Source organism: Blastomyces dermatitidis, assembly GCF_000003525.1.
Source record: "Blastomyces dermatitidis ER-3 genomic scaffold supercont1.3, whole genome shotgun sequence".
NCBI lineage: Eukaryota > Fungi > Ascomycota > Eurotiomycetes > Onygenales > Ajellomycetaceae > Blastomyces > Blastomyces dermatitidis.
In genome coordinates, this window is record NW_025544776.1 from 3,535,397 (window position 1) to 3,563,036 (window position 27,640).

The following is a 27,640-nucleotide window of genomic DNA, read 5'->3' on the forward strand; positions in this document are numbered from 1 at the left end:
AAATATTTTCAATATCTTCATTCTTCATCTTCAAATAATCATCATTAATTATAACCATGCCTAAATCTTCTAATTACACTGAGGAGCAGTTGCAAAGAGCTGTTGACGCGTACAAAAGCAATTCAAAATTAAAAATCACATCTCTGTCGCGAGAATTCAAAGTCCCATATGCCACCTTGTATGGGAGGATCAACGGGAAGAAATCAAGGACTATGAGGGTTCCACTGAATCGAGCATTGAATGACAGCCAGGAAGAGGCAATTAAGATATGGATTCATCAATTGGACATTAATTTTTGCCCACCCACCATCAAGCATATCGAAGCTGCCGCGAACAATTCCTTGCTAATCTGGAGAGCATCTGACTGCAAGCATTCAAACCTGGCACTGTGAGAGCTGGCTTTGCTGACTGTGGAATGTATCCAGTTAATCGCGATATAATTCTCAATCAATTGAGACCTCTTACCATTGATGATGCCCCGGATCTCAACATATATGATGGTGATGGTGATGTATGTGATCACTTTACCCCGCCACCTGCAGATCGACTGTCAACTGCCTCCTTGCAATTAATCTCCCCAGAGATGGTTGCAAAACTACGTCACCAAATCAATGCAGCAGCCAAGGCCTTAGAAGATGTGAAGGATACCCTTACACCTGGTTTGACAAGGTGGTTGAACAAGATCTTCAAGGGTAGCATGGTCCAGGCGGAATTGAACGCGCACCGTGAGGGTGAACTTGCAGGTCATTATTGAGCAAATAGACATCAGGTTGTCAAATCCTCCCGCAGGCAGGTGCAAGTAGGTGGAGTCCTCACTATTAAGAATGCCAATTGCAAGATCGCGACCTGTAGAGCAGATGAGATGAAAAAGACATTCAATAAGACTCTTCAATCAATTGGAATCAAACCTACAAAATCTACAGCCACTCAACCACAACAAGATAATTCTATAGAATCTCAACTTACAGTGGATTCTACACCTTCTAATGAGTATATAGATAATCTTTATATTATAGATAGATGTGGTGGTGGTTATTAATTAATTTTTGAAGATTACTATATTCAAAATATTTTCTTTACGGTGTGGTTTTCTGTACGCTGTGGCGCACTCACTACAGAGAGTGAGTAAGCATGGCACGGTTAAACGTCTATCTATATAAAAGGCTTCCAGAACCGAGCATTATAAGCAATTATGACTTGTTATATTTCTTCGCCACCTTGAAGCTCTACACAAAAGAGTATCCTCTCGCTGACTTCAGAAAAGGAAAAGAGAAATTAACGACCGGAAAAGAGAGATAATAAATACATAATGAAGAAAAGTAAAATAATATGATATATATAAAAAAGGGGGGGGCGGGGGAGAAAGGGAAATGTATAGACACAGAAATCTAAAGATAATGCAATATTACTTAAGCAAAGTAGCGCGGCTCGTCAAATACATGATACCTATGGCCACGGACGCCTTGGCCCCGGAAGAGAGCTGGGAATCGCAGCGCGGGAGGTACATGTTCTTCCGAAATGCGGACATTGGATGTATCTTCCGGTTGACCAACGATGAATTTACCAACCTAAGGTTAAGAGCCCGTATCACGTTAGCAAAGCATGCAGAAAACCACCGGGTTAGAATTAGCTGAGAAGATATAGGGGCATACCTGGAGTTCCGTATCTGTGATAGTTCCCCGACTCACTCTCGCATAGCCAGTTCTTTTGATTCCCTTGTACAGAATATACTCGCACCACCGATCCCAATCGCTTGGGTCGATATCTTTCATCCCATTCGCTTCGCTAACATACGTGTTGTAGTTACCCTCAAGAGGCTTCGTGACGAGGTAACTAAGGAGAATTAAGGGGTGCGTGGACTCCGCCATTAGTTTCGAAAGGTACTCGCTCTGTAGCCGGCGGTCTTCTGGATCTTCTTCCTGGCCCGAGTGGAAGACAACGACATCCACATGTTCACCATACATATCTAAGGTAGCGTGGATAGCTGGTGCTAGCTCACCAACTGGAGACGGGAGGAGATGGTGTGTTGAGTTGAGAATGGGGAACTTGGAGAGCAGAGCGCAGCCCCACGTATGTTTGTTGGGTCCTGGGCCATAGTCCACGTACATTCCCAGATCCTCCGCGAGGAATTGGGTGGTGTCGCGGTTACCCATGATGATTCTCTGGAGATCAGACTCTAGAAGGCCGACAACATCAAGCTCAAGGTCCTTGATAGCGTCCCGCATGCGTCTCTCTGAAGACCACATGTCATTGTCAAGAGAGAAATGCACAGTCCAGATACCAGCGGTGACCAATTTTTCGTCCTTATGGTAAGGGGTGTAATCGTTGGTGGGGAATCGAAGATATCCTATGGAGATTGATAGCAGTTGGAGAACGGTGAGGACATAAACGTAATAAGATCGCGCCTTTCCGTTACTCGAGATAGACCTCTTCCCTCTCACTGAAGTAGACTGGGAATTCGAAATGGCTGCGGAGCATACACCAGCACCAATGAGAAGCATTGTGGTCAGCATGACCCAGTCGGTATGCTCTCTCACAAGTGGACCGCCGGGAACGAAAGCGTATGCAACGACCCAAACATGGAACAGCACCATGAAGTTGTATATAAGGAAGCCAAGACCGAAGGTCGTGGCAGGAGAATGGCGAACAGCGGAGGTGACGAGTACAGGTGAAACGGCCATCACATAGATAGCAAGTATTAGAGCGCCGTAGTAGCCGAACCAATGGCTGTAGGAGGTGAGCACAGCCGCCCCAATGGAACCAATGCCAAACGCCGTCCATGAGCCTGACAGGCGAGGATAAAAGACTCCGAGCACCGAACCCGCACCCATCGCGATGATTGTATATGCTCCGTGTGGGACTGAGATAGGTCCTCGAATGGGAAAACCTTCCCAGACCCAGAGAATCATAGTGCTCGAGTCCGACAAAAGGGAATGCATAGCGAAGAACAAGCCGCCAAGGCCCGCAGCGGCAAGCAGAGAAGATCCCTTCTTTTTACCAGTGGTGGGGAAGTAGTCGCCGCTTGTGGTGACCCTTCGTGTTGAACGGAGAACGGAGAACACAGCAAGGACGAAGGCAGTTTTGTTCCATCCGCCGTTTCCTGGGTGCATAATTGGCCAAATTGGATTATTGGTGTGTGCCCCAAACTTGGCCACGCTTGACGCGAGGAGGCCTAAACCCCATGCTAGTATCCGAGCCTCGAGACGCGCAGGTTGGCCCCGTTCGCCGTACCACGTCGTCGGCCACGCCAGGCAGCTCATAGCTACTGAAAATCCAACTGTGAAAAGACGGTACTCGGGACGTTGGATGAGGTAGGCGAGGAGGCCGCTGAGAGAGAGGAGATGGATGATACGAACATTGCGTACGGCGAAAGATCGGAGTCCTGGAATGGATAGGAGGAAGGGAGACACTGAGACCATCACAAGGACTTCATAGCCCGATATGCCCATATGCCACAGTGGGAAGTCTAACACAAGTTAGGGGACCATTCTTCAAATATGGTGACGATACAGCCAGCGGTGACAAACTTACACCACACCAAAACACCAAGAGATGTTAGAATGGACCAGAAGACGAACTACTACTAATCAGTCCATATTCAAGCGAGGGCAAGTTGTTTTAAATATTCATCTTACGCCGTTGTACACATCAGCAGCCGCGTCAAGCGCTTCTGCCCAGAAAAATCCCTCACCAAAAGTACGGCCAACAGGTTTATCCTTTCTGTACTTAGGGTTAACATAGGGAGAATGGAAAAGAGAGAGAGAATGAAGAAGGCGAGGCGTACTGGGTTTCAAGAACAGCGTCTCCAGCGGTCTTTGATCTTCTGTATATTATTTCTTAGACACCTATTTCCATCGCTCCAGGCGAAAAAAAATATAAAGAGTGTACATTTGTCTATTTTGGAAGCCAATGAACATACCCTCTGCTGACACCCTTCACGTCTCTGACCACGATTTCGAATGCCCCGAAGTCAAGGACAGTAACTGCGTCGAATCCTACATCAAATAAGACAAGTGCCCATTCAAAGAAGGCATATTTCGTGTAGGCTAATTTATCACGTTAGAATCGAAGATTGAAAAAGGGAAATAGGAGAAATTTTAAATCGAACAGCGTTTGACTTACCACCAGGGACCTTGTGAACCTTGTGCTGAATGAAGTAGTATATCAATGGTACAAGTGTGCCGAAAAAGACGCCTGCAAGAATCTTCCGATACTTCACTGCCTGGTGGTTATTGGGGCTTAAGGCAAGACACCCCAACGTCCAGGGCAGTGTAGCAACCAGATATGAGATCATGAATATATCATGCCAATCATGATCATCTGTTGAAGTGATATATGTCCAGCCACCGCAAGTCAACGTCCGGAACAGCCCTACCCCAGCGACGAATTTCGGCAGCGAAGAATTGGGGCGAGCAGTGAGGATGTACCAGAGGAATACGAGGGCGAATCGTGGGCCTGATGTGATAGCAATAAACAGCTGGAAGACGGAGCGTTCCGGGTAGCGATCGCCAATTGTTGCCGAGACTGAAGGGAACCATTCTTGTGGGTAGCCGTAATATTCATTTTGGACAATCTTGTGGTAGTGAAGCCGGATACCAACGATCAATGCTCCGAGGAAAGCAGTGTAGGCGGCTACAGTATGCGCCCAAGACACCCATTTGCCATTAATCTTCGTTCACAAAGTCAGTATAAATTAATAAAATTAACACGCGCGCCGGATAATAGCTGATATGGATATATATATATATATATATACTGACAGACACGACGGTATCTCCGTCCTTGAATTTGGGGGCCATGGTTGTAGCGGGCGAGCAGACTGGCGAGGGGGGTTGAGCGGGTTGATCTAATGCGAGTACATGTAATACAAACAGAACAAGGGAACCATTAAAATTGATTAGGGAAAAGAGGCTCGAGAAAGTACCCTAAAAAGAAAAGGAAAGAAAAAAGAAAACAAAGGCACGAGGAGAACTGTGTGGTGAAGCCGACAACTGCCCCTGAAGTCGTCCGAAAGACCGTGTTCGCGAGAGTTCGGCCAGAACTTAGAAGATGGTTTGGATGGTTTGGCGACGGGAGAGAAAAGGTCTAGGCCTAAGGCGGCTAGTGTCCGGTAGAGCTGTTTTTCCGGGACCGAATATCAAAAAATAAATGAGCTCAGTCGTTTCGGCGCACGGAGAACTTTTTGAGCGCTTTGCGATAGAACCAACCCCAGGGATACTCTCTGGTTAAACGAAGCCATGGCTACGGCGAGTGATAAAGCGCGCTTCTATCTGGAGCAGCTTGTGCCGGAATTTAAAGAGTTCGAGAAGAAAAAAATATTTTCAAAGGTACCCCGACCTTCCCATTCCCGCTGAGTGTGAGACGGACGACTGATTTCAACTCCCAAAACAAATGCTAACAAAATACGAATTGATCATTCCCATTTTTTCAGGATGAAATTTCCGCGATCCTGAAAAAGCGATCCGATTTTGAGCATAGAATTAATGCGACAGGTCCCAAGCCTGCAGATTACGCCCAGTATGTCGAGTATGAGATGAACCTGGACACGCTGCGAAGAAAGCGGGTAAAACGGCTAGGCGTCAAATCCCCTATGCACACAGGCCAGAGACGGGTATTTTTCATTCTCGACCGTGCAACGAAGAAGTTCCACGGCGATATCAGCCTATGGATGCAGTACATCGAATATGCGCGGAGGCAGAAGGCGTATAAGAAGCTGGGGCGGATCTTTATGAACGCGCTACGATTACATCCTACAAAGGTCGAACTATGGATATGCGCAGCCCGTTATGCGCTGGAGGACCATGGGGATATGACACAGGCCCGCAGTTATATGCAGCGGGGATTGAGATTTTGCAAGAGCTCTAAATTACTTTGGCTGCAGTATGCTAAACTTGAGATGATATATATCACACGGATTGCGACGCGGCAGCAGATCCTAGGTCTAGATGGTAGTCGAAAATCTCCGTCGGCGACTGCTGATGACTCTGCGACGGATCCGAATGCGGATGTTATTGCCCTTCCAGTTGTGACGGAAGAAGATATCAACCCAAGCCTGGAGAAGGAAGATGGAATTGACGAGGCAGCTCTTGAAAATCTCAACTCGACACCAGCACTCACAGGAGCTATCCCAATCGCAATTTTCGATGCCGCTATGAGGCAGTTCGGAAACGACACCGCCATTGGCCATGACTTTTACACCATGGTCTCCGAGTTTACGAAGACGCCCTGCCTTCGCAGGGTGCTGAGTCACATTGTCGAGACGATGATGGCATCAGACCCAAAGAGTTCCCACGCACAGATATGCTATATTATGCTTCCCACGGCCGCTATCGAGATAACTTCCGCACAATTCCCACGGGCATTCGGCACGTCCCTGAGTCGATTAAAAGAATGTAACAACCAAAACACCACTGGAAACAAAAGCCTACCGAAGGAGGTTGTCGCCTGGCTGCAACCGTTGGTCACGACAGAGGGCCTCGACCCAGCACTGTGTAAGGTGATGACGACAACCCTGCGAAATGCTCAAGGCTCATTGAGTTGAATTATCGTTATTTGCCTTCAAATACCCCTGGTATATGATATATAGAAATGATTCCAAATGATCATCCTAATTGTATAATTCCCATACTGCCTTCATATCCTAGTCAACAGCTGCATGGAATGGAAGCTTTTTCTGTTTTCTAATCGTCATAGCCGCTTGACCGCCGTTTACTTTTCTTCATGCTATGGGCCTTTTTGGATCGTATTCTAGATTCATTATTGGCTTTTTCACTGGTGGGGAATTAGCAAAAATGTTTTATTTTGAAGTTTCAAATATAACCAAGAAGAGAACCTACAGAGCCTGTACTTTCTTCCTCTGCTCAGGCGACGTTTCGCCCGGAATTGCTGTTTTGCCCGCAGTGACCAAGAGCTCCTGTAGCTTTTCAAAACAGAGATCGAGGTTTTTAGTTTGTTTCCGCGTTTCATCTGATTGTATCACCAGGCTGTCAGAGCGCTCCGCGATGTAACGTGAAGACCGGATCTGGGCGTGTAGGGCTCGTGGCACAAGTCGGAGGATGGACGAGAGGGGGATCTTAAGCGTAACTTTCGAGTTTACCCTAGGTGGCAATTATTATTAGATACATATAAAATGATTCTGGTTTCCTTTCTTCATCCTCTTAGAGACAAGAGGGTTTTTTTTTTTTTTTTTTTTTTTTTTTTTTGCAGAGAGGCAGGGAGGATTTGGGTGGGTAAACTTGCTGGCGTACTTGTTCACATTTTGTCCGCCGGGGCCACTTGATCTGCTATAAGAAACCTCGCCTATGTTTCTCGGTATTGTTCTCGGGGTCAGCTGAGATAGCCAAATCCGTGCTGTGCCCAATTCCTCGTCTGTAAACTGCTGCGCACTGGGGGATCGGGAGGAAGCAAGATGTCTCGCGCTTAAGGTTGGCAGAAACGCCCGAGCAGCGAAGGCAGTTCTCGTGCAGGTAAAGGGGAATTGGAGCATGTCAAGGATTAATGAAGTTGTAAAGGCACCTAGCAAATATAGGTTCTGTTATACGCTCTCCGCCACATAACTACACCCACCCACCCATACACAGGTATAGCTAGCTCTCTCGCCGGCACCGTTCCTGGTTGTTGTTCTGTCGAGGGGATCGATCGGTTAGCCCCCGTGACACTGCTTGGCAGACCCGCTTTGCCTAGGAATCGTCGTCATCCAACAAACAAAGCAAACAGGCGCTAGAGAGCTTCAAGAAGGCCTCGACTCTGCCGCGATCATTTTCTTCCAGTTCCTTCCCACCACTCAACCTCCTCCACTCCGACTCCAACCACACCGTTCCTCGACACCCGCCAATTCCTCCCCCGCTACTACTGTCCACTTCCTCCAGGTATTGACCGCTTCCTCACAGGCTTCGTCCAGACCACGAGTACACCTCTTCTTCTAAGTATTTTAACGGCCCTATGTCTTCTTACTTGCGCTCACCCTCTCCCTGTGGTCCTCACATCTTCTGTCTATTCTGCCCCTCTCTAGTCTGTAGGCCTCGAATAGCCAGCATTTCTTAACCTGTTCTTTGTCCTTTTCCAGATGTCTGCTTAGCCTCCCGCCTGTTTTGCCTCAAAAAACCGCATCATGAGTTCCGATATCCCTGATGAGGTTCTGCATATCCGTGGCAAGACTCTCACGCCGGAAAGTCCAAGGCCACTTCATGTGTCAGAACCTACCAATATCCCATTGCTGCAAAGTCAGATGGACCCGGCCTTTAGCGACACTCCCATCTATAAGCAACTATTTCTCGAGAAAACGCCGCCTTTGGACACTGAGTCAGTTGTAAGGGATCAGGTTCAGGTCACAACCCATACTTATGCGATGCTGCATCAGAATTTTGAGAGTCTGGAATCAAAAGGCGTGGATGAAAAAGGTGTGGGCGAGGAAGGCGCAGTTTGCTATTCTGGATCTTTACACAGGGGTTATCATCCAGAAACAGAAACAGAAAATGAATCGACTTTGCCAGCTACTCACAGCACGAGTCAATCTGCGTATCCTACTCTTGAGAGCTCCATTACTAAAGTGAACCACCAAACCGTTCCTCCATATATCGCATCAATCGTACCTGAAACCTTCCCCCAGTCAGACCGTCCCATTCCTTCCGAAATCAAATTATCTGAGCCCCATTACCTATCTTCTGCGCTCCCAGGCAAGGATGCAGACGTCGATACCTCCCCGAAATTTACCCCAGCTTTACCTGGTGGTCATAGTAATAACATTGAATCTGAGGCAAATCCCATCCCTGAGGGAGACGCCAGCTACCAAAAAGCCATGAATACTCTATCAGATGCTAAAAATCCCTCCCCTTCTCCCACAGACGTTGACGTCACCACCGCTACTGATGATCTTATGACCAACTCTTTAATCCCAGACACATCCCTTCCCACGTCTGCTGGTCTCCCTCCCCGCCCGCCACCCCAAGAAAAGCCTTCTATCCAACCGGGTTCTGATAATATCCAATATTTCCATCCCTTGCCTAGCCAACCCGAAAATTTGTCTGCACCGTTTGGTCAATGTAGTTTCCCCCAGCCTAGTGGGCTACCATCCCCGGTTGTGCCCACTGGCGCACCTGGAACTTCCTCCACCTCAAATGGATTGCCCCCTCCCCCTATTGCAAGTTTCCAAAAGTTGCCCGATTCATCTAGCGACCAAACAAAACCCAGCGTTCTTAAACTCCCCCGAAGTGATAGGTTGGACGACAATGAACTCAAGTTTCTTCGCGACGAAGGAGATAGAGAGGAGCCTTGGGCCCCTAAAGTTCAGAAGAAATATGACCAGTTTCTCTATAATGAACGCGTTTATGTTACAGAGGGACTTTGGGATCGGTTTCCGCCTGGATCGAGATTGTTTGTTGGTAAGCCTGTCTTTCTTCCTTCCTTCCTTCCTTCCTTCTGTCTTCTCCAGCACGTATTTATTTGGCATATCTATACTCACATTCAAAACAGGAAATCTCCCTACAGAGAGAGTCACCAAACGGGACCTATTTCACCTATTTCACAAATATGGCGATCTCGCCCAAATATCCATTAAGCAGGCATACGGATTCGTCCAATTCCTGGAACCCGCTTCTTGTCGCAGAGCGCTAGAAGCAGAGCAAGGAGGATTTATACGGGGACGCAAGATTCGTTAGTCACGCTTTCTCCACCAGTGCATAATATTATGAGGCCTTTTGACTGACTATTTAGATCTTGAAATCTCAAAACCCCAAAAATCGGCGAGAAATGCTCCCGCGCCGGATTCATCGAGACCACCAGTCAAGAGAAGATCTAGGTCACCGGAAGCTATCCGAGGTGTACCAAGTCACCGTGGCATTCGTGCCGGTGGTGATCGATATGACAGAGCGTCGGAGCCTAGAAGGCCGCCGCCGATTAGAGAATTCAGGGACCGTGATGAGCCGTATCGTCGTCGTGATGATTATCGCCCAGCTCGTACACCATCCCCACGAGGGCACCGCCGAGATGATCATCGCTTCCGCGACCGAACCCCGGAGGATTATGAAAGAGGTCGAGATAGGCGCCGTTCCAGGTCTCCCTATATGCGTTCAGGGAGATACAGAAGCCCGAGTCCTAGAGAGAAGGCCTATGAAAATGATTCAGACCTTCCTATCCCAAGGCGATCCCCACGACAAGTACCAGATGTCCAGATAATTGTCCTGGAAAATGTTGACAGGTAAGAATCTCGGCCGAGGGTATGGATCGGGCTGCTACTAACGCGATTATCTTGTAGGGATTTCGTGTATCATATCGAAAATTCCTTTCGAGATCGCGGCTTGCGAACGGATGTCCTAATCTTGAGTCCCCGAATATCTCTCGCAGCTGTCGTCCGCCGTCAAATAATAGAGGGAGTGTTGGCAATTGTCAAGCTATCTCGCCCAAATCAGTATTCTGGCAAAATCCCACTACAGGTGTTTGATCGCACTGGTGGCATCGACAATGTTAAGTTCAATGGTAAGATATTGCAGCAGAAAGTTGAGAGAGTGTTGCTTAAACCGTACTAATTCCTCGGCTTCTAGAATACTCAGAACTTGAGTTGAAGGTTGCCGCAGAGGTCGTGCTTCATGCAATGACTGTCCACCTTGGGAATGCCTCAAAATATCCCACCACACAACCTCCTGGAATATCTCAAATGCTGCCGGCGCCCTCTCAAATTTCGCGTCCATTACAATCTAATAATAATATTACAAATCTCATTTCGAATCTGGATGGTCCGGCACTCCAATCCCTTCTCGGAGCTCTACAGCAAAATCCTGTCGCGCTCCAGGCTGCTCAGCAGCACTACGCTCCCCAGGGCCACCCAACCGACCTTGCTAGTCTACTTAGCAACTTCCCCCGTCAGCAAAATTCTTTAATTCCTCCAAGCTCCGCTCCCCAGCAGGCTCCACCTCCTGCGTATAGCTTTCCAACGCAGTTCCCTAGTGGGAGAAGTGACCCGAACTTAGCCTCACTTCTGGCACAAACTTTGGGCGGACAACTACCAGGCCAACCCCCTCCTCCGCCCCCACAAACGGCGCCACAGGTGCCTCCACACGTTCAAAGTATCATGGACCAACTGATGAAGTGGAAGCAGTGAAGATTTGGCTTCCTTTACTTTCTACCTACAGTTGTCTCAAACATAGGAAAATTAGATCGTCATTCTTGCTATCTATGAAATTGACGTGAGGTGATTCTCGTCTACGGCGGGCTATTTGAGTTATTAGGTGTTTGGCAAAGCAATATCTAAAACCGGATAACAAACGAAATGCGATTAATTTTCAATAGAAGGGAAGCTAGGGTGCGGACCACGGACCCTTAAGAGACATATACCACTAAACTAATGTAAATATCCCATTAATTAATTCATCTTCTAACTATTATAAATCTAATAACGCATTTTATACTACTTCCCTCCGTGTCCGTTCACTTCCCCTCTGCCTCGATATGAAGACGTACCCGTCTAGTATCTATCCAATTAGGTTTCGCATCAGAAGCAAAAGGCATGCATATCAAGGCGAATACAGCGCCATGAGAGTTGAATATATATAAGAAGTCGTCAAAAAATAGATAATAACAATAATAATATACAATATGCCGTCGCATCCTTCTGGCCACAACTCTTCATTCTAGGGGCGCCAGCAACCAAGTCATTCAGACCGATCAATCTATAATCATACAGGCCCGTACTCTTCGCAATCGCCCAAAAATTAAAAACAGGGTGAGAAGAACCACCCACCGAAACCAACTTGCCCGTCCATTTTTATCTGCCCGCCCGGCTCTCCGCAGCCATTGCAGCATCATCCGCTTTTATCTTCGCAATTGTCTGATCCCGCTTATATTCCATTACACGCTTCTCTTTGAAATATTTCACCTATAATATTGCAAAAGAAAGATTTTCGCATCAAGAATTAGCCATCGTCGCAGTTCTATTGGTCTTTTTGCGGATATTATAGAAAAGAAAGAAGGAAGGGAAGAAGGGAAGAGAAAGAGAAGGAAAATATCGCAACGCACCCAAGTCTTCGAACATGCGCCTTCAAAGTCGAGGAGTTCCTTCGGGCATTTCGCGCGCGCCGTTTTATCTTCCCGGACCGCATCGACTATGTTGTTTGCGTCTAGGCATTCGAAGAAAGCGTCGCGGGCAATGTAGCATTGTTGTCGTGAGGAGCGGTCGGGGGCTATGGAGCCGCCGTCTGCGGCTTTGGATGCGGCGGTTTCGGAGGATGATGAGAACCAGCCCATTGTTGGCGTTGTATGGAGAACGAGGGGGGACGAGGACAGATGAGTAAAGCAAGATAGGATCAATTTATTGGCGGATGGATTGGACGAAAGGAAAATAATACGGCGATCTAAGCCGGTTTGTGATTTTTTGTTTCTTGTATTATTTCTGAGGCCGTCTTCGTCATTGCTGCTGGCTCCGACTTTGATATCACGTGATCAGCGGGCATGGCCAGAATTCCCGGCTCCTAGATTATGACAACAGCAACTTTATTTACGCATCATCATAAGAAGGATCAACAACAACAAGATTTGAACAATCATCAAAAGTTCCTAACAACTCCATATTTATCGTAAACATCCATCCACCTACGCAGGTTACCGCTCAGCCCCATTCATTGTATAATACCGCTTCCATTAACGCGCAAGGCTTCCGGTCCGTAGCCTGAAATGCCTCTGTCTGATGCTCCCTTTTATTCATAAACCCAAACCAAATCTCCTCCCTTCCTCACCGGCTTTATGCAACGTCGTCGCAGACCTCCTCGGGCGGGGGCTCTTACCGATTTTCCTCCGCTTAAAATTGTGACCAAGATCGTCTACCTCCAAGCCGCCTATTACGCTTGCGCTACGATTCTCATCCTCTTCACCGCCCTGGTTGCTGGGACCGCCTTTTCACCTGACCTTATACTCTCCTGGCGCAGCCTTAGCGGCGATACGACGATAGGATGGACGCTCGGGCTCGCCTGGCTGCTTAACAGCGCTGTTGGGTAAATATTTCTTCTCTCAAACCCTCCTGCCCCTTTCCCCTGTTTTTATGTATCCGCTCAACCTTCCCCTACTTTATTTGTTTCCAGAGTGCCCCGCGTAGCTAACCAGTTGCGCAAAACAGTGTCATCTTCCTCCTTCTCTGGGTCTCCCGCTCGAAACTAATTCCAGACTTTGCGCTCACAATCCACTTCATACACTTCCTTATCACCTCCTGCTACACTCATGCGCTCCCCACCAACTGGCTTTGGTGGGGTTTACAGGTAGCTAGCTCAGCGCTCATGACGTTCCTAGGCATGTGGGCTTGCCGGTGGAGGGAACTGCAGCCCATCGTTTTCGGCGGGTCTACTGCAAATGCGTCGTCAGCTAGTGGTGGTGGTAATCATGGCACGAATCGATCAGGCGATGATACCGCTGGAGATGGGGACGGTGGTGACGGAGGTGGTTTTTTTGGATTTTCGAGAGGCAGGGGCCGAGGAAGGAATAGGGATGGCGGGGGAGAGTATGAAATGGTTGGAATGAAGGAGAGAGTTGATGATCCTGTTTGATGGTTGTTGTATACCCTCCTCGCGACTAGCTCTTTTTGGGGTTCTGTTCCTTTCTTTTTCCTAGTTTATATACCCCTTGGTCTCTTTCAGTGTTTCCCTTGTCTTGCATCGTATTGGCGCGGGTTAGGAATGTATGGGCGGTGAAACGAAAGCCCTGTCATGTAGATTTGGCATTATTCTCTCTTTTCCTTTCCATTTCATTATTATTTCTTTGTCTTGTTTTATATTGGATACTTGAGCGTGTGTGATATCGTTCTATAAACATTCATCTTTCTACTGGCTGGGGAAACCCACAGAACTTGTCGGGCTACTCGCTCGCGCCTACATAGCCTCCATGTGATGTATGTATGTACATACATACATCTAAGCGGAGTTTTTGGATGTGTTTTGGCAAAGATGAAGGATGTTGGTTCTACATCTCACCGGTTGACTACGCAGCGTAAAGCCCACAGATATGATAGGGAGGGGTAAACGGGTGTTGTATTCGAGGTTAGCGGGCCCAGGCATCTATGATCGCTCCGCAACAGACACCTGATACGAAAAAGTCTTCAACATCTGGGCTGGATCCTGGGGCGCCAACAGACAGGTATACCTGTTTCTGAAAATTCGATTCTATTTCCCGCCGTTTTCTGTGGTTTGTTCTGAATCGAAAAGTGAGTTTTAAGAAAGGTACGATCATGGATGCTCCTGAGAGCCAACCGTAGCATAGTGTAGATGGGAAAGGAGAAATAACCATGCTCAGAAGCCAATGAAAATGGGGGAGATCAATGCCACAGAACCATTATAGGAATAGTCGCCATCCTCCATACTATACTGGTGTTGGAATTAGCTTCTGGGATAAGCCAAAAGTGCGGGGTGGGTTTGAGGCTGCTCAATGCTTTCTTGTAGGTTTTACATCGGAGGAAGGGGTCGCTGCCAGCTCATAGAGGCTGTATATTAATATTTGAACTTTTGTTGCACGCTTGATCAACCTGTTTGTCAAATTGGCCTATATAGTTCTCAGCTCAGTTTTCTTTAGAGTTAAAATCGGATTAATGAAATGACGTCGCAAAAACTGTTGGTGTTATCTCCGGGCTGACTCCACACTCCACGTGATCAGATTTGCCCCAACCTTGGAAAGCTTTGGAGCTTCATTCATCAAAGTGACCGCATCCCCCCCAAATGCCATCATCATTCACCCAACCTCCCTTTCTGCGAACATCGACTCCAACCTATTTCCTGTCACCGATTATTCTTGCAAAGTTCTATTTCTAAATCATCTGTGCCTCTCATTTATTGTTCGAGTACTTCTCTTTCATCCTCTTAGTCTTATCCCGTATCCTTGCGGGCTCAGTATGACACAGCTCGACTGCTAACCATTCACATGCGAGCAGTTCTGAGAACTCTGAGACCGCGATTTGACTTTCTCATATCATTTATTTATACTTAAGGTATAAAAATGTTTCTTTATTTCTCCCTTTGTTCCTCATTTCGAAGAAATCGCAAAATAGCGCTTGTTTGACGGTGCAAGAACCAAACCCGCCCCTCACCAACTAGAACAGAATGAACGTCCCTAATTGCCTTGCCTTTAGAAGTAAAGGGAACAAAGTAGGGGCGTATATATAACAACAATGACTGATTCTGAGCCGTCATACATCGACTACGAAACCTTCCTTGATCCCTCATTCTCCCCTACCGCTTTCGCCAACTCCCTTGTCACAAGCACAAACAACCCGTCCGATACCCCACTCGACCTCTCCACTCCATTGTCTCGTGTCCTCTTCGATATTCAAGAAATCGACACTCATATCCATACATTGACTACGAAATCTGCACTTCCTCTCCTCACACATACGCGCGACCAGACCGATGCTGGCCAGCGGGTTTTGGAGGCGGTTGAAGGGCAGGTTTCTGCATTAAGGGAGGGATATAAGAGGCTAGAGAAGGATGTTTTGGAGCGGTGGGAAAGTGCGGAGGAGGTTCGAGGTGCTGCGGAAAGGTCATGGGCGACTGTGAGATTGGCGAGGGCTGTGGGGCGGTGCCTGGTGCTGGGTAGGCAGCTGGAAGGCCAGATGCTAGAGTTGACTGGCCGTCTTTTTGGAGCCGGGGCAGGCAGTGGGGGTTCGCCAGTGGTAGAGGATCATAGGGCACTAGTGCGAGCTTCTAACACGCTGTTAATGCTCCGGCGGATGTTTATCACTACTGAAGATGAGGAAAGTTACGGTCTTGACCGAGTTAAGGTGATAAGGACTCTGCGAAGTGATCTGGTCAATCCAGCTGAGAGCACGGTCAAGGCCAGAGCAACACAAATCATCAATAAATTCTCGCTGTCCTCTTTAGTGGTGGACACGGGCGGCGTAGGGTCTGGTGTTGGTGGTTCGGGAACTCAACTCCAAGCTTCCGGGACGTCGACGTTCGCGCAAGCCGAAGATGCGAAGTCCCGAATTACGTCCGCCATTACCACATTATATCTATTATCCCCAACCCCACACACATCGATTCTGGCATCTGAATTCCAGCCAGAATTACTCCTTGCAACCTTGAAAGGCTATATCCATACATGTCTAACTTCATCGCTAGCTTCGTTGTCGCGCTCGTTGTCGATGCTCCCAACCCTCGACCGGACGCTTCAAGAAATATCTGCCAAGTGTCAGAACATCATGGCTCTTGAAGCTCTCCTCGAAACCATCAAACCTCCCTCTCACCCTTTCATTAATTACAATTACCCCTCCCTTTCCACTTACTCAGGAACCGGAGCCAGGTCTACATCAAACTCAGCCACCAAAGCCAAAAACAATCTTCTCCAACCATTACTCCAATGCCTCGACACATCCTCTCTACCTTCCTACTTCTGGCGCTCACTGGCATCGTCTCTCTCAGCACGGGTTCAAGAGATTATCAATCGCGGGGGTGTTTCCGCGCGAACCCTGAGATCTAACCGGGAGCGGCTCCGTGAGCAAGTGAGGGAATGCGTTCTGCGGGGCTCACAGCTACCAAATAATAGCATTACTAGACTGGGAGGGTCTACGGGTCCTATTGTGGTGGGTAACTGGGAGCGAGAAGCAGCTGTTATGGTAAGTGCAGTTGTGGGTGCTTTGGGAAGATAAGATAGAGGCGTAAGAGTATGGGAAGTGAGACGACCTGTGTAGAAACAACGCACATGGTGTCCATAACGTTTTCTTGGATTGTTTTGAATTTTTCAAGGGCTTTTTTTTTTTTTTTTTTATTTTATTCGTCTTAACTGCTTTGTTTTCTGCCTCTTATCTGAAAGCACCCTTTCACACCATCCGTTATTTATCACTCTCAAATGTTACTAGCGAGCGAATTATCCAGGCTCCATTGCCACCAAAGGTTAGCTTAGGTTGCTCCTTCATGAATGCATGTTTGTGTACCTACTGTACAATTCCTATCATTTGGAACGAGCCGACGACAAATCTGTAACTGGTTTATAAATTGAAGATACGTCTACAAGCGCAAGCTAAAAGCATGTCTTAAATATACGCAACCTGTCCTTTACGCTTCTAAGATACCGAAATAGTCTGTATCAGTTACCGATTGAATTAATATAGAGATATGGTTCACAAATCACAAACAGAGTTTTAAATCCGCGAAGAGAAAACAAGGCCATACCAATCGATGTATGCAGGTACATTTCCACTACTACATCGTTCCCCGTCCGTCATATGCAAGGATGCCCGCATGTCTGCTCTCTCGACCCCGCAATCTGCCTATCTTGAAGCTGAAAGTCTATGATGTAGCCCAGACTTAAAATAATACATTGTAACCAATTTTATATGTTTATCACATGCTCCATGTTGTCTCTCCATCCATCCATAGGTCCCTGGTCTTGTCCAATACCCCTCCATTTTACATGGCTACCCACTCCTTGCGTCACTTAAACAACCAGCTCAATACCTCCCCTCCCCTGTCCACCAACATCCTCACATCTCCCTTTCCTTCGGCAAAATCGAAACAAACTTTCTCCAAGGTCCCGTAACTGGCAATCAATCAATCATACCATTATTGCTAGAAATATACCCTCCTATATCTCCCCATTCTTATTCTGCCCTGGTGCAGTCCAGTGGCGACATCAGAGAGGGGTGCCCGTGGCATGCAAGCACTATACTATTATACATACATCATGACAATATGATGTCTTTCTGGTCATTGTATTATTTTCAGTTTGCCCCGCTATTCTATTTTCTTGGCGAACTTTTCCCTTCGCGGCATTGTAAGCAGTGAAGTCATATTTTGGATATAGATCATTTATACATATCCCATGAACCATCAACAATCCCTCTTCACCGCTTATTCAGCTGCCATTTTTTACGGTAACTAAACTAAAGAGTTCATTCAGGGGCGCCCTTTTCGAGGCCTTCTTCCCTTTTTCCTCCAAGGTTTTTTTTTTTTTTTTTTTTTTTTTTTTTTTTTTTTTTTTTTTTTTTTTTTTTTTTTTGGCTTTGCCACTTACCCTTGCTAGTTACCCTCTGTGACTGAAATGTCTTTCTATTTTCAAAATATGGTTTGAAAAGGGAGGCAAAACAAATGGTGGTATGATACCTCATTTCCTGATTTCTGTCATCTGCCTGCCATGTTTCATCTTTCCAGTGAACCTGATTACTAGCACCCTTCTTTCTACTCCAGGAAAGGGGGGTAACTTGACTTTCTTCATTTCAGAAATTCCCACATCTGTGAACAACTATGGACACTTGAACTGTACCTTGCATGGTCGAAAACCCATGTATTCCTTGAGCTCGAAGCTCATTTAACCCCGGCGGGCTACCATTGCTTGAAAAGGTTGCATTATTCAAGGTATATCTATCATGATTCAGCAATCGGGGTTTTGATGGTACCTTTTCTGCATTGAGCAAGTTTTTGCTAGATGCTTATAAATTGTAAGTAGTTAATGGACATTGCCTGTTTTAGAGATGTTTCCCAGATGGTATCAAATGACAATTTAATGTTTCTTTCGTGCGATAGCTGATTTCGATCTCAACCTGTCCAACTTTGCACAGGCCAAGTCAGCTCTGCATAGTTTCAGATTTAGATAGTTGGTTGTGATACAGCCAGAGAAGCTGTGTGGAACATAGCTTTTAAAATGAAAAGAATTTAGAATGATAATAGAGAGCTGACAGAGAAAGGAACTTCAAATTTGCTTATGTTAATTCAAATCACATTATTTCTTAATAAGATGTTTCTTAATAAGATGTTTTGATTCATCTTCATGTATTCTGATATCACATCCACAAATCAAGTATCTCGGAGAGATCTTGAGATACTCTTAATATACTCTGTTATTTTTTATGAAAGACTTAATTAATCATGATTTTTCTTCATTTAGTTAAGTGTTTTTTTAAATGGGTTTTTTTTCTCTCCCTTTTTTTCTTTTCAGTTCAATAATGAGAAAGCAGACACAAGCAATAACTACTGCATGGGCTGAATAAAATGACTGATGTGGGCTGTAACATGCAGAGCAACAACAATGACATGGAATTTTTTATTTTTCCTCAGTGCATGAGTAACTATCACAAGGATTAAAATTATTAATAATTCAATTCCTCCTACAATCTGAGACTTGCATACAGCTGTTTTCTTTCAATGTTGTTGTCTGTGTGAAAAATGCATGCATAGAATTTAAGTTAAATATAGAAAGGAAACAGAGCAGCAAATGATGCAGCGCGGCGTGGCATGGTAGTTACGGTATGCAGATCTCATCTGCATCGAAAGAAAAACCTTTGAAATCGAGTCTGGACTGGTTACTCTGTTAAGTTAAGCTAAATGTCTCGATCGGTGGAAAAAGAAGGGTACTCGATCGTTAGTCATTGCGAATGAGCTTTGTGATTTTATGTTCAGTTCCACCATACTTTGATGAAAGTCTAGTTCACTAGATCAAAATTTACTTTCTATTCTCTCCAACTTTTACAGCAATGGTGAACAGGGGGGGGGGGGGGGGCTTTCCAGGGCTTGTAGCGGTTTTTTTGCGGCGAAGCGCAGCTATCCCGTACCTCCCTACATAGTGCTTGGGAGTACAGAGTATATTATATATTACCTATTATAGGGTTCGGACAAAAGGGGTTGGAAGGAGGCGACGTACGTGAGAGATAAGGGCTGGACCTTCTTTCTCTCTCTGCATGCCTCGGACTGAGGGGCTTTTTTGCTGCTTATACCCACGCTTGGTGGCATGAATATAGCTGGAGCTGCTGCTCTTGTGTAGGTATTGCGTTTCTGATGGAGTTAGTTGTGTAAAGTGAAGAAAACGTAAGTTAGTAGGACGGTAAACTGAACTTTAATACTCCGGATAGAGCTGGGAGATCTTGAAGCATTTGTTTAAACCGGTTTTGAGAGAACAAACCAAGCTTGCTCACACCAACTTGGGGAAATATCTGCTTCTGGATTCTTTGGCTCGTTATTCTATTTCATTATCGTTCTTTCACTTGTTTCTAGAGTCCTGATGTCCTAGGGGGGGGGGTTTCTGTAATTATGAATATGTATGGGCGACCCCATAGTTTATTTTTATTTTTATTTAGCTATTTTCTGCGCTATTATATCGAAGGTAAAAAATAAATAGGTATAGATACTTTCATTTGCACTCTAATAATAATAGGTTACAAAGTTTCCGGGGAGGCAAAGGCCCCAAGCAAGGCCCAACAGGGCCCAACAAGGCCCAGCTCATCGGCAGGTACCCACCTCCTCAGTCTTATCCCATGGGTCGGACTGGTTTGAGTTTTGAGCACCCATGGTCCGTGGGGCTCACCTAACCCCCGCCGCCCCGCCAACCTACCTTGAGGGGGGAGGGGCCCGGCCCTGCCCTGGAGATTCAAGGCTCTGAGGGAATCGATCCCTCATAGCGAATTTCGCCCAGCCACACAGCCACAGAGCATGGATGGTTCCCCCCTAAAAAAGGCCGGCGCGAATTACCCTCCAGCCAACCAGCCAGCTCCCTCTCCTGGCCCTAAATCCACATCCATTTCTCCCCTTCCCCTCCCCTCCTCTAACTACTAAGTTACTGCGTAGAGAACTATTTCCCCTATTTCCCCCCTCCCTTCCGCTTTCCCCTCTTTGTTAGTATGTATGTACTGTACATGTATGTACCTGTACCTGTACCTGTAAGTTACTTTGTCTGGACCTGTACACGGCAACATGCTCATCCGGTACAAAAATTGCCCAGTTCCTTGCACAACTGCCCACTCAAGCCTAGCCTAGTTCCTTCCCCTGGATTCGCCGCCAGTCGACATCATCATCAGCATCATCACTCAACCTTCGCGGGCCACCTGGACCATTCTCCTTTCCACCATCCGCAAAAAGGGGGGGGACGAGAGTTCTTGTATGTATGTATGTATGTATGTATGTAGTATATATGTACATGTACGTATAGATACAACTCCTCGCCTCGCTTCTTCTAATACAGACACGGGCTTTCTTCCCGAAACAAAACCTGGTGGGTGTGATAACTGAAGTTTACGGGCATTATATAGGAGATTTCGCCCCCCTAATCCGCCAGAAAATCGAAAATCTCTGTTTGAGGCACGGTACATATACATTCTTTGTACTGCACATACGTCTATCTACCTACCTTGTACAGAAGCATCATGGTTGAGTTTGTAATAGGTGCATACATACAAAATCTGCGGCTTTCTTTCCACACATCTCTATCGAGGTAAAAGGGGGGTTATGAATATAGCTAGGTTGCTTCCGTCCAGGACCTGCGGCTCATGGGCTCACGGCTTCTTCTTCTTCTTCTTCTTCTTCCTCTTCTTCTTCGTTTGAGTCTATTTTCGGTTTGTCGCTAATTTTCATTCGCTGACCAAACTCCTTTTCTTCTTTTTTTGCTTTTACCATTCGGCGACTGACGAAGGGGAACAAGTCCCAATAAGAACTACCTAACCCACCCCTGTGCCTTTTCTTTGAATTCCCACAAATGAGCGTCAAGGCATGTGTTTTGTGCCTTTCTTTTGAACCTGACTAAATCGATTTGGACCCTTTGCTCAAATTCTGACTCTGGCTCATCGAAAGTCTGGATCCTGTTCCCCCCCCCCCCGGTACTGCTTTTCCAGCTATTGATAGGCACAGGCACGGACGGAATGCTATACGAGTAACATACATATAGTAAAGGATATTAACCCTATAAAGATAGATACATACATCATGGATGAGTTTTTATGGTAGAGGCCGTTCAAATAGAATTCCTTTCAATATAGAAAGAAGCCAAACGAGTTTCGGTGTAAATTCTCTGATAATTAATAATGATTGATGAGATGTTGTTATGTTTCCCCGCCGCAGCTCCAGCAGCAACCACCCGCCCAGAGCCCCCCACCATGGCTAGCCGGGTGGTCCCTGATGTATGTATAGTATGTATGTCATCACATCTCCCTCGCTGGCAAATCGTCCGGCCTGCATCATGCCGATACACGTCGATGAAACAACCTGCCAGGTACCTCTGAAGTAGCCCTCCGTATCGCTCTAGTTTCTGGTATACATACTACAATACCCGCCCTTGCTTGGTCTTGTACTGGTTCAGCCGCTGCTGCTTCTGCTGCTGCTGGGGGAGTGTTGTGTGTTGTGTGTCTTGTTTCTTGGTCTTGGTCTTGTCTTGGACTTCTGTAACTTTTCCTGTAAGCCTCCTCTTTTTCCCCCGTCGTCGCCGCCGCTAGCAACCACCACCATCATCATCATCAACACCACCACCACCACCACCACCACCACTACTACTATCATCAGCACGACCATCTTCAGCTCCCACCCTTACCTGCCACCAACCATCTTCTCTGCCTCTTTTTTTTCTTCCATCTTCTCTGGGACCCACAAACCAGCATCACTATCACATCACATCATCATTATCATCCTCCTTCTGCTCCGCAGGAGATCTTTCCCACGCCCCTTTCCGCCGCGCTCCCGCCCTTTCCTTCACAAGCCTTCCCCCCTCTCTTCTTAATCCAACGGGGACGTTGAGCCGTCTCTGTTTGACTTGCATATTACCTTTATCTTTCCTCCCTCATCCATAAATAAAATCTGTCCCGCCCGTGAGAAAAGCGCGACAGAAAGCCTGAGAGAACCGGTTCCCTAACCCTTATCGACTCGTCGAGACTTCACTGTTCAGCCTGGTCAACCCCCGAACCAACCTGTTCCTCTCTCGTGTCCCCTGCTGCGCCCGCCCACAGTACGATTATCCTCCAATCCTTTCCCGCCTCGTTCCTGGAATTCATCCACCCTCGACCGTTTGACAAGCTCTTCCCCCGACGACAACAGCAACCACAACAATAACGGCGATTACGGAATCCTGAATTCAACGGATGCATCAGCACATCTTATATTCCTCCATCTGACTATTCGCGCGATCTGATCGCCCTTTTACCGTCTAGGTCTCCCTACGACAATACTCCCGCTGGTCCCCATACCTTCCCTCTTCTTTCTCACCCAGTCTTACCTGCCCCTGTCCGTTCGTCGACTATATTGGACGACTGAGAGGTGTCCTGGCTTTGGGGTGCTGAGACCATATCCGATTCAACTTACCAACCACCACCGCCTCTGACGTTTCTCGCCGGAAATAGAACGAGCTAAACATCGGGTTATCCTTTTTAACCTACTATTGAGTGGTGAAAAAGAGGCTCTTTTCCGTTTTATTTTGGTTTATGAATAGTTCTGAACCCAGTCCTGGATAGAATAAACCAAGTCCTGCTTCTCCAACACGAGGTGTGAGCTGCACGTTCGTACAGAACCTTGCTTTTCAACAACCTGAGCACACCGCGACGGGTGACAGCGACGCAATACAGGCGAATAATCCTTTACAATTATATCAAAAACTGTGGGTGGCTTCGGTTCTTCGTCGTGGTGAGCTGATATCCGGCGCATCGCGACGACTTCGCTATCATGTCGTCTTTTCTTCCTGTTAACTCGGCTCCTGCCTTTACACCAGTAAAGATGGATGGCACAACTGCCACTCCCAAGAACTCTTCCTCCCCTCACCTTGATCCGTCGAAGACGTCTTCCACCCAACCTTCCGCCTCGTTATCTAGCGGAACAGCAGATCACGAACGAGATAGCGGGTATGGAACTGTGAATGGCGAATCTGAGAAGCGATCCATTAGCAGTCCCCGTGTCTCGAATGCCGCCTCTACAGGCAGCCCCGGTCGAACACATAGTCGGGAGGGCTCATCGGTTCGGTCTTCCGTGCCTGAAGATAATCCTGGGGCGGAGTCCGATGCAGATCAGGAAGGAGGTTCTGAAAATGGCGCAGAAATGGGCGAGAGCGCTCCCCCGTCGAAAAAGAAGAAGGGCCAGCGTTTCTTTTGTACAGATTTCCCACCGTGTACATTAAGTTTTACGAGAAGCGAACACTTAGCGCGCCATATAAGGTCTGCTCTGAATAATCTCCCCCTTTTTATCCAGCCATAATGTCTAATACGTTTCAATATAGGAAACATACCGGAGAACGTCCCTTCCAGTGCCATTGTTCACGGCGATTTTCGCGCCTTGATAATCTACGACAGCATGCTCAAACAGTACATGTGAACGAGGACATCCCTGGAGACTCCCTCGCTGCGCAAGGAACACGGTTTCAGCGCCAAATTCGAACTGACCGCGTCAGGCCTCCGGGTAGAAATCGTGCTGGTACAGTGGGTAGCCAGGGAGGGCATAGTCGAGGCCATAGCAGGAATCTATCAACTTCAAGTATTGGGTCGACAATGTCTACTTACAGCCAATCTCAGGAAATTCGCCGGCGCCCGCCGCCTCTGATGATGGCTGGTGATGGTGCTGCTAGAACCAGGTTGTCACTTGAGAGTATGAACGAGCCTCCAAGGACGCCTCCCGCTCAAATCCACGCGTTCCCTACTCAGTCACCTAGTAGCGCTTTGTTTACACCTGCTTCAGCTACCTATCCCGCCGGAGATGGAGGACCCTATTACTATGGGTCCCCGTCTTCGGCGACTTCAGGTTTCTGGGCCGAACGGGGTTCCGGCCGTCGTTTGTCATTTCCTTCAGGAACGCGGCCATTTGAGCCTACGAATACGTATCCACCGGCGTTCCCCAGACCTTTGGCACCATCTACTTCGTCGTATTCTAATAGTGGAAGTATATTCGGAAGCCCGAACGCTCCACACACGCCGCGGGATGACTCGAATATGTCCTCAGCAGAAGCAGATTGGCGGAGAAGGACATGGCATCCATCCACGCATACAGGCTTCGGCCGTCCCGTGAGTAGTGGGTTGTGGTTCAACCAACCGGCCGAAAGACCGCAGCCTGGCTTCGGGACCAATCCTCCCCCTCGCCTACCTGGAATTGAGAGTTTTGACCAGGTCCAACAGCGCCCCTCGACCCCACCAAGGCGAGAGCCGACGCCTATGCAAATTGACAGACCTTTGACATCTTCTAATGCAGCCCCTGCCTTTGCTCCGACCTTCAACACTCAACTGCCTACTGCTCGACCACCACCTCCTATTTCTGGGCCTGGTCACCGACGAGGCCATGTTTCATTTGACATGTCCCTCCACCAGAACCTCACGAAACTTGACATACGTGGCAATACAGCCTCAAATATGGATGCTTCGCATTGGAGCCAGCAGACGATTGGGGAGTTACGGGATGTTGCATCACGGCCGTTTGGTTCCTTCCAGCGGCAACCCGTCGAGCCGACGATACATCGAATCCCAGATGCATCCAGGCCTCCTGAACAACCTGCCACTAGTTCAAACTCTAATGGCCCCACGACTCCGACCCAGAACAAGAGACATGGATGGTACAATGGTCCTCTCCCAGCTTCTACGTCAACCAACCAGCCCGCCAATCCATCCCCTGAGGATTCAAGCAGTAGTGAAGGCGTAGCAACACCATCGGCCTCCGCGCCTGAATACCACCCCGCCATAGTACCTAGTCATGATGATATCGAAAGGCATCATTCGCATGTCCAAACTGAACCTCCCAATAATGTAAGTCAACACTGCTACGTTTTTGTTTTGCTGGGAAAGTTTTTGAGGCTTTAATTTATTAATTCGTTTGTGGCAGGCTTGTGCTCCCCAGGCGCCTCGGGCCGCTAATAATAATTCCTATCCTGTACATTCCAATCCAGAGTCACGACATGTGTTTTACTCGGGAAATTCCAACCATCCCGCAGGTGGAATGGCCCGTTTGGAGGCCCTTGTGGCAGTTGCAACCAGCGAAGACAAGGGTGCGGGCAGGTTCATTTAAATTACGCTCGGTTCAGGATATCCACCATTATGATGAACTAACCTCCTCCACGGAGTTTCTCCTTATTTCCTCCATTCGGTACATATTAATTTTTATGCTCAGCAATTCTCCAAAAAGCATCACGATTGCATCAGGGGATAACATCCCGTTAACTTTTCTTCTGGCTCTCTTATTCCTATTCACGACCGAAAAGAGACACGAAACAAAAACAGCTCCATTGCTGGAATACGGCCGCGGTTTTGAGAAAGCTATTATATATATTTCTCTCCACTCTACGAACATTCACGACGTAACGACCTACCATATATACACAGGTGGAGGCATTCTTTTGTTTTGCGTTTGCGTTCGACTTTCGTATCCTTCTTCCTTTTGTTTCTCCATTAGCTCTTCTGCAGTGTGACCGATGAACATAACAAGTGCACAGAGGGCCTTTACGGAAGTTATTTCCTGCTTTTCCGTCACCCTGGTTTTGGATGTTCTTATTTCCTTGTCTTTATTGGCGGCTGATCACGGTTGTCCTTGTTGGTTTTCTCACATATAGAGATGACCAATTTTTTGATATCCGTCTCTTTGTAACTCATGCGACCCTCGTTGCTGTTGGCTCTTTTACGTTTTCCGCTTTGCCCTTTTTAAAACATTTTAAGCTGTCGTCTGTCAGGGCTGCTTGGATGGTGAGAGAATCAATGAATTCCCCTCGCAGACAGAGAGCGGCCTTTGTCAGCCAACGTTTGCCTTTCCCACCAGGAATTTGAAGCTTTGGGACCGCAGGACGAAAGGCACGATTTTGGATTTCGCCTATTAATGCTTCTGAGCACCTTGAAGTATTTCTTCGCTCCGCTGTTGCAACTTCCCTGTTTCCCTTTTTTCCCAACCCCATCCTTCTCCGTCGCAGCTTTTCATTCCTCCCACTTTTTTTTTTTTTTTTTTTTTTTTTTTCGTCTCCCTTTTCCTCGTTTTCGTTTTGGGAAAACATTCGCGGAATGACTTGACGAGCAAGTTATGATTTTGCATTAGAAAAATATGTCCTTCAATGACTCTTTAACGCTCCTTGATGTTTTCAATGCCTTTTATGTCCTCTGTCTCTCTTTTTTCCCCCACCACCGCTCATCCCCCCATTTCCCCCCCCTTTCTGCTTCTTTTGGTCGAGAGCTAGGTTTCTTTTTCCCTTTCGTAGTTGCTCCTCTACTTCTAGCTACCGCCTATGCCTCTTACCGCCTATGCCTCTTACCATTTATGCTTCTCCTCTCATTTTCCTCGTTACTCTTTGATGTTATAATTCTTCCCTTTTACCCTGTGAGTCCGCCCTTTTTAATTCTTTCTTGGTATTACTATTGGGTATTGATTTCTATTTATATTGCCATTGTAGTTTCATTGTTATATTTGACCTTCACGGATGCTCTCTTTCCTAACTACTTTTGTTATTTGATGATTTAACTTCTTCTGGTTTCATGTTTCATTTTTTATGACTGATGTTCTAATGTTTATGGCTTTTTATGGCTCTCTTACTTTTTATGTTTCTTATTTTTATGTTTCTTATTTTGTTACTTTTCAAATATTGAAATGTATGTATGTATGCATGTATGTATTTACATATTGTATCTATCTAATTATCTTCAATGCTTTGGCAGCAATATCACTTTACTCCAGTTAACACAATCTCCTTTCTTTTGCATGTTTTCTCACATTTTACTGTTTTATTTCTTTTATTTCTTTTTATTTCTTTTATTTCTTTTTATTTCAAGTTGACAATGATGATTATGAGCAGCTGAAATAATAGTATTAACTTGCTTATATACACGTACATAATATCAACCCTATTTATGAAATACAATGTGGGGAAATGAGTGTGCGCAGTAATATACACCTTTATCCATTATTAACAATTGAATTTGATATCTTCAGCAAGATTTTAGACAAGGTGTTTGCTGCTGTCAATTGTTCTACTTCTCTTT

At 46.7% G+C, this 27,640-nt stretch overlaps 9 protein-coding genes across 15 annotated transcripts; 6 read left to right on the top strand and 3 right to left on the bottom strand.

Moving 5' to 3' along the window:
* Nucleotides 1-415: 415 nt before the first annotated feature.
* BDCG_16680 (uncharacterized protein) lies at nucleotides 416-754 on the top strand (the record flags this gene model as incomplete). The annotated part of the gene is made up of 1 exon (XM_045425882.1): nucleotides 416-754. One exon carries the CDS (start codon nucleotides 416-418, stop codon nucleotides 752-754), a length of 339 nt encoding a protein of 112 aa, XP_045280290.1.
* Nucleotides 755-1,409: 655 nt separating this feature from the next.
* On the bottom strand, nucleotides 1,410-4,799 carry BDCG_03073 (calcofluor white hypersensitive protein; the record flags this gene model as incomplete). Its single annotated transcript, XM_045418661.1, has 8 exons — nucleotides 1,410-1,568; nucleotides 1,653-3,466; nucleotides 3,532-3,577; nucleotides 3,636-3,720; nucleotides 3,785-3,823; nucleotides 3,920-4,046; nucleotides 4,123-4,669; nucleotides 4,761-4,799. The coding sequence occupies 8 exons, from the start codon at nucleotides 4,797-4,799 to the stop codon at nucleotides 1,410-1,412; spliced, it is 2,856 nt and encodes a 951-aa protein (XP_045275188.1).
* Nucleotides 4,800-5,084: 285 nt separating this feature from the next.
* BDCG_03075 (peptidyl-tRNA hydrolase domain-containing protein) lies at nucleotides 5,085-7,631 on the bottom strand. The gene is made up of 3 exons (XM_045418663.1): nucleotides 7,248-7,631; nucleotides 6,837-7,097; nucleotides 5,085-6,771 (listed from the first exon to the last, which is right to left on the bottom strand). Exons 1-3 carry the CDS (start codon nucleotides 7,484-7,486, stop codon nucleotides 6,681-6,683), a joined length of 591 nt encoding a protein of 196 aa, XP_045275190.1. The 5' UTR covers nucleotides 7,487-7,631; the 3' UTR covers nucleotides 5,085-6,680.
* On the top strand, nucleotides 5,179-7,158 carry BDCG_03074 (rRNA processing protein Utp6). The gene is made up of 2 exons (XM_045418662.1): nucleotides 5,179-5,327; nucleotides 5,432-7,158. The coding sequence occupies exons 1-2, from the start codon at nucleotides 5,238-5,240 to the stop codon at nucleotides 6,539-6,541; spliced, it is 1,200 nt and encodes a 399-aa protein (XP_045275189.1). The 5' UTR covers nucleotides 5,179-5,237; the 3' UTR covers nucleotides 6,542-7,158.
* On the top strand, nucleotides 7,405-11,473 carry BDCG_03076. 2 transcript variants are annotated; one of them, XM_045418665.1, is made up of 6 exons: nucleotides 7,742-7,925; nucleotides 8,066-9,380; nucleotides 9,472-9,651; nucleotides 9,712-10,195; nucleotides 10,253-10,473; nucleotides 10,539-11,473. In XM_045418665.1, the coding sequence occupies exons 2-6, from the start codon at nucleotides 8,111-8,113 to the stop codon at nucleotides 11,093-11,095; spliced, it is 2,712 nt and encodes a 903-aa protein (XP_045280292.1). In that variant the 5' UTR covers nucleotides 7,742-7,925; nucleotides 8,066-8,110; the 3' UTR covers nucleotides 11,096-11,473. The 2 variants fall into 2 exon arrangements, with proteins under 2 accessions (XP_045280291.1, XP_045280292.1); XM_045418664.1 differs by having other exon boundaries at nucleotides 7,405-9,380.
* On the bottom strand, nucleotides 11,228-12,430 carry BDCG_03077 (uncharacterized protein). The gene is made up of 2 exons (XM_045418666.1): nucleotides 12,010-12,430; nucleotides 11,228-11,869 (listed from the first exon to the last, which is right to left on the bottom strand). Exons 1-2 carry the CDS (start codon nucleotides 12,235-12,237, stop codon nucleotides 11,759-11,761), a joined length of 339 nt encoding a protein of 112 aa, XP_045275191.1. The 5' UTR covers nucleotides 12,238-12,430; the 3' UTR covers nucleotides 11,228-11,758.
* Nucleotides 11,592-14,576, top strand: BDCG_03078 (protein SYS1). The gene is made up of 2 exons (XM_045418667.1): nucleotides 11,592-12,980; nucleotides 13,103-14,576. The coding sequence occupies exons 1-2, from the start codon at nucleotides 12,733-12,735 to the stop codon at nucleotides 13,524-13,526; spliced, it is 672 nt and encodes a 223-aa protein (XP_045275192.1). The 5' UTR covers nucleotides 11,592-12,732; the 3' UTR covers nucleotides 13,527-14,576.
* Nucleotides 14,577-14,654: 78 nt separating this feature from the next.
* On the top strand, nucleotides 14,655-17,128 carry BDCG_03079. Of its 2 annotated transcripts, XM_045418669.1 has the most exons (3): nucleotides 14,655-14,803; nucleotides 14,900-14,956; nucleotides 15,098-17,110. In XM_045418669.1, the coding sequence occupies exon 3, from the start codon at nucleotides 15,137-15,139 to the stop codon at nucleotides 16,610-16,612; it is 1,476 nt and encodes a 491-aa protein (XP_045280293.1). In that variant the 5' UTR covers nucleotides 14,655-14,803; nucleotides 14,900-14,956; nucleotides 15,098-15,136; the 3' UTR covers nucleotides 16,613-17,110. The 2 variants fall into 2 exon arrangements, with proteins under 2 accessions (XP_045280293.1, XP_045275193.1); XM_045418668.1 differs by having other exon boundaries at nucleotides 14,655-14,956; nucleotides 15,098-17,128.
* A 3,334-nt stretch (nucleotides 17,129-20,462) lies between these two features.
* BDCG_03080 (C2H2 transcription factor) lies at nucleotides 20,463-27,487 on the top strand. Of its 5 annotated transcripts, none has more exons than XM_045418672.1 (5): nucleotides 20,479-20,611; nucleotides 20,674-22,117; nucleotides 22,589-23,857; nucleotides 23,920-25,429; nucleotides 25,506-27,487. In XM_045418672.1, exons 3-5 carry the CDS (start codon nucleotides 23,373-23,375, stop codon nucleotides 25,686-25,688), a joined length of 2,178 nt encoding a protein of 725 aa, XP_045280296.1. In that variant the 5' UTR covers nucleotides 20,479-20,611; nucleotides 20,674-22,117; nucleotides 22,589-23,372; the 3' UTR covers nucleotides 25,689-27,487. The 5 variants fall into 5 exon arrangements, with proteins under 5 accessions (XP_045280294.1, XP_045280296.1, XP_045280297.1 ...); XM_045418673.1 differs by having other exon boundaries at nucleotides 20,674-23,307; nucleotides 23,419-23,857; nucleotides 25,506-27,423; XM_045418674.1 differs by having other exon boundaries at nucleotides 20,674-23,307; nucleotides 23,424-23,857; nucleotides 25,506-27,423.
* The last annotated feature ends 153 nt before the right edge of the window (nucleotides 27,488-27,640 follow it).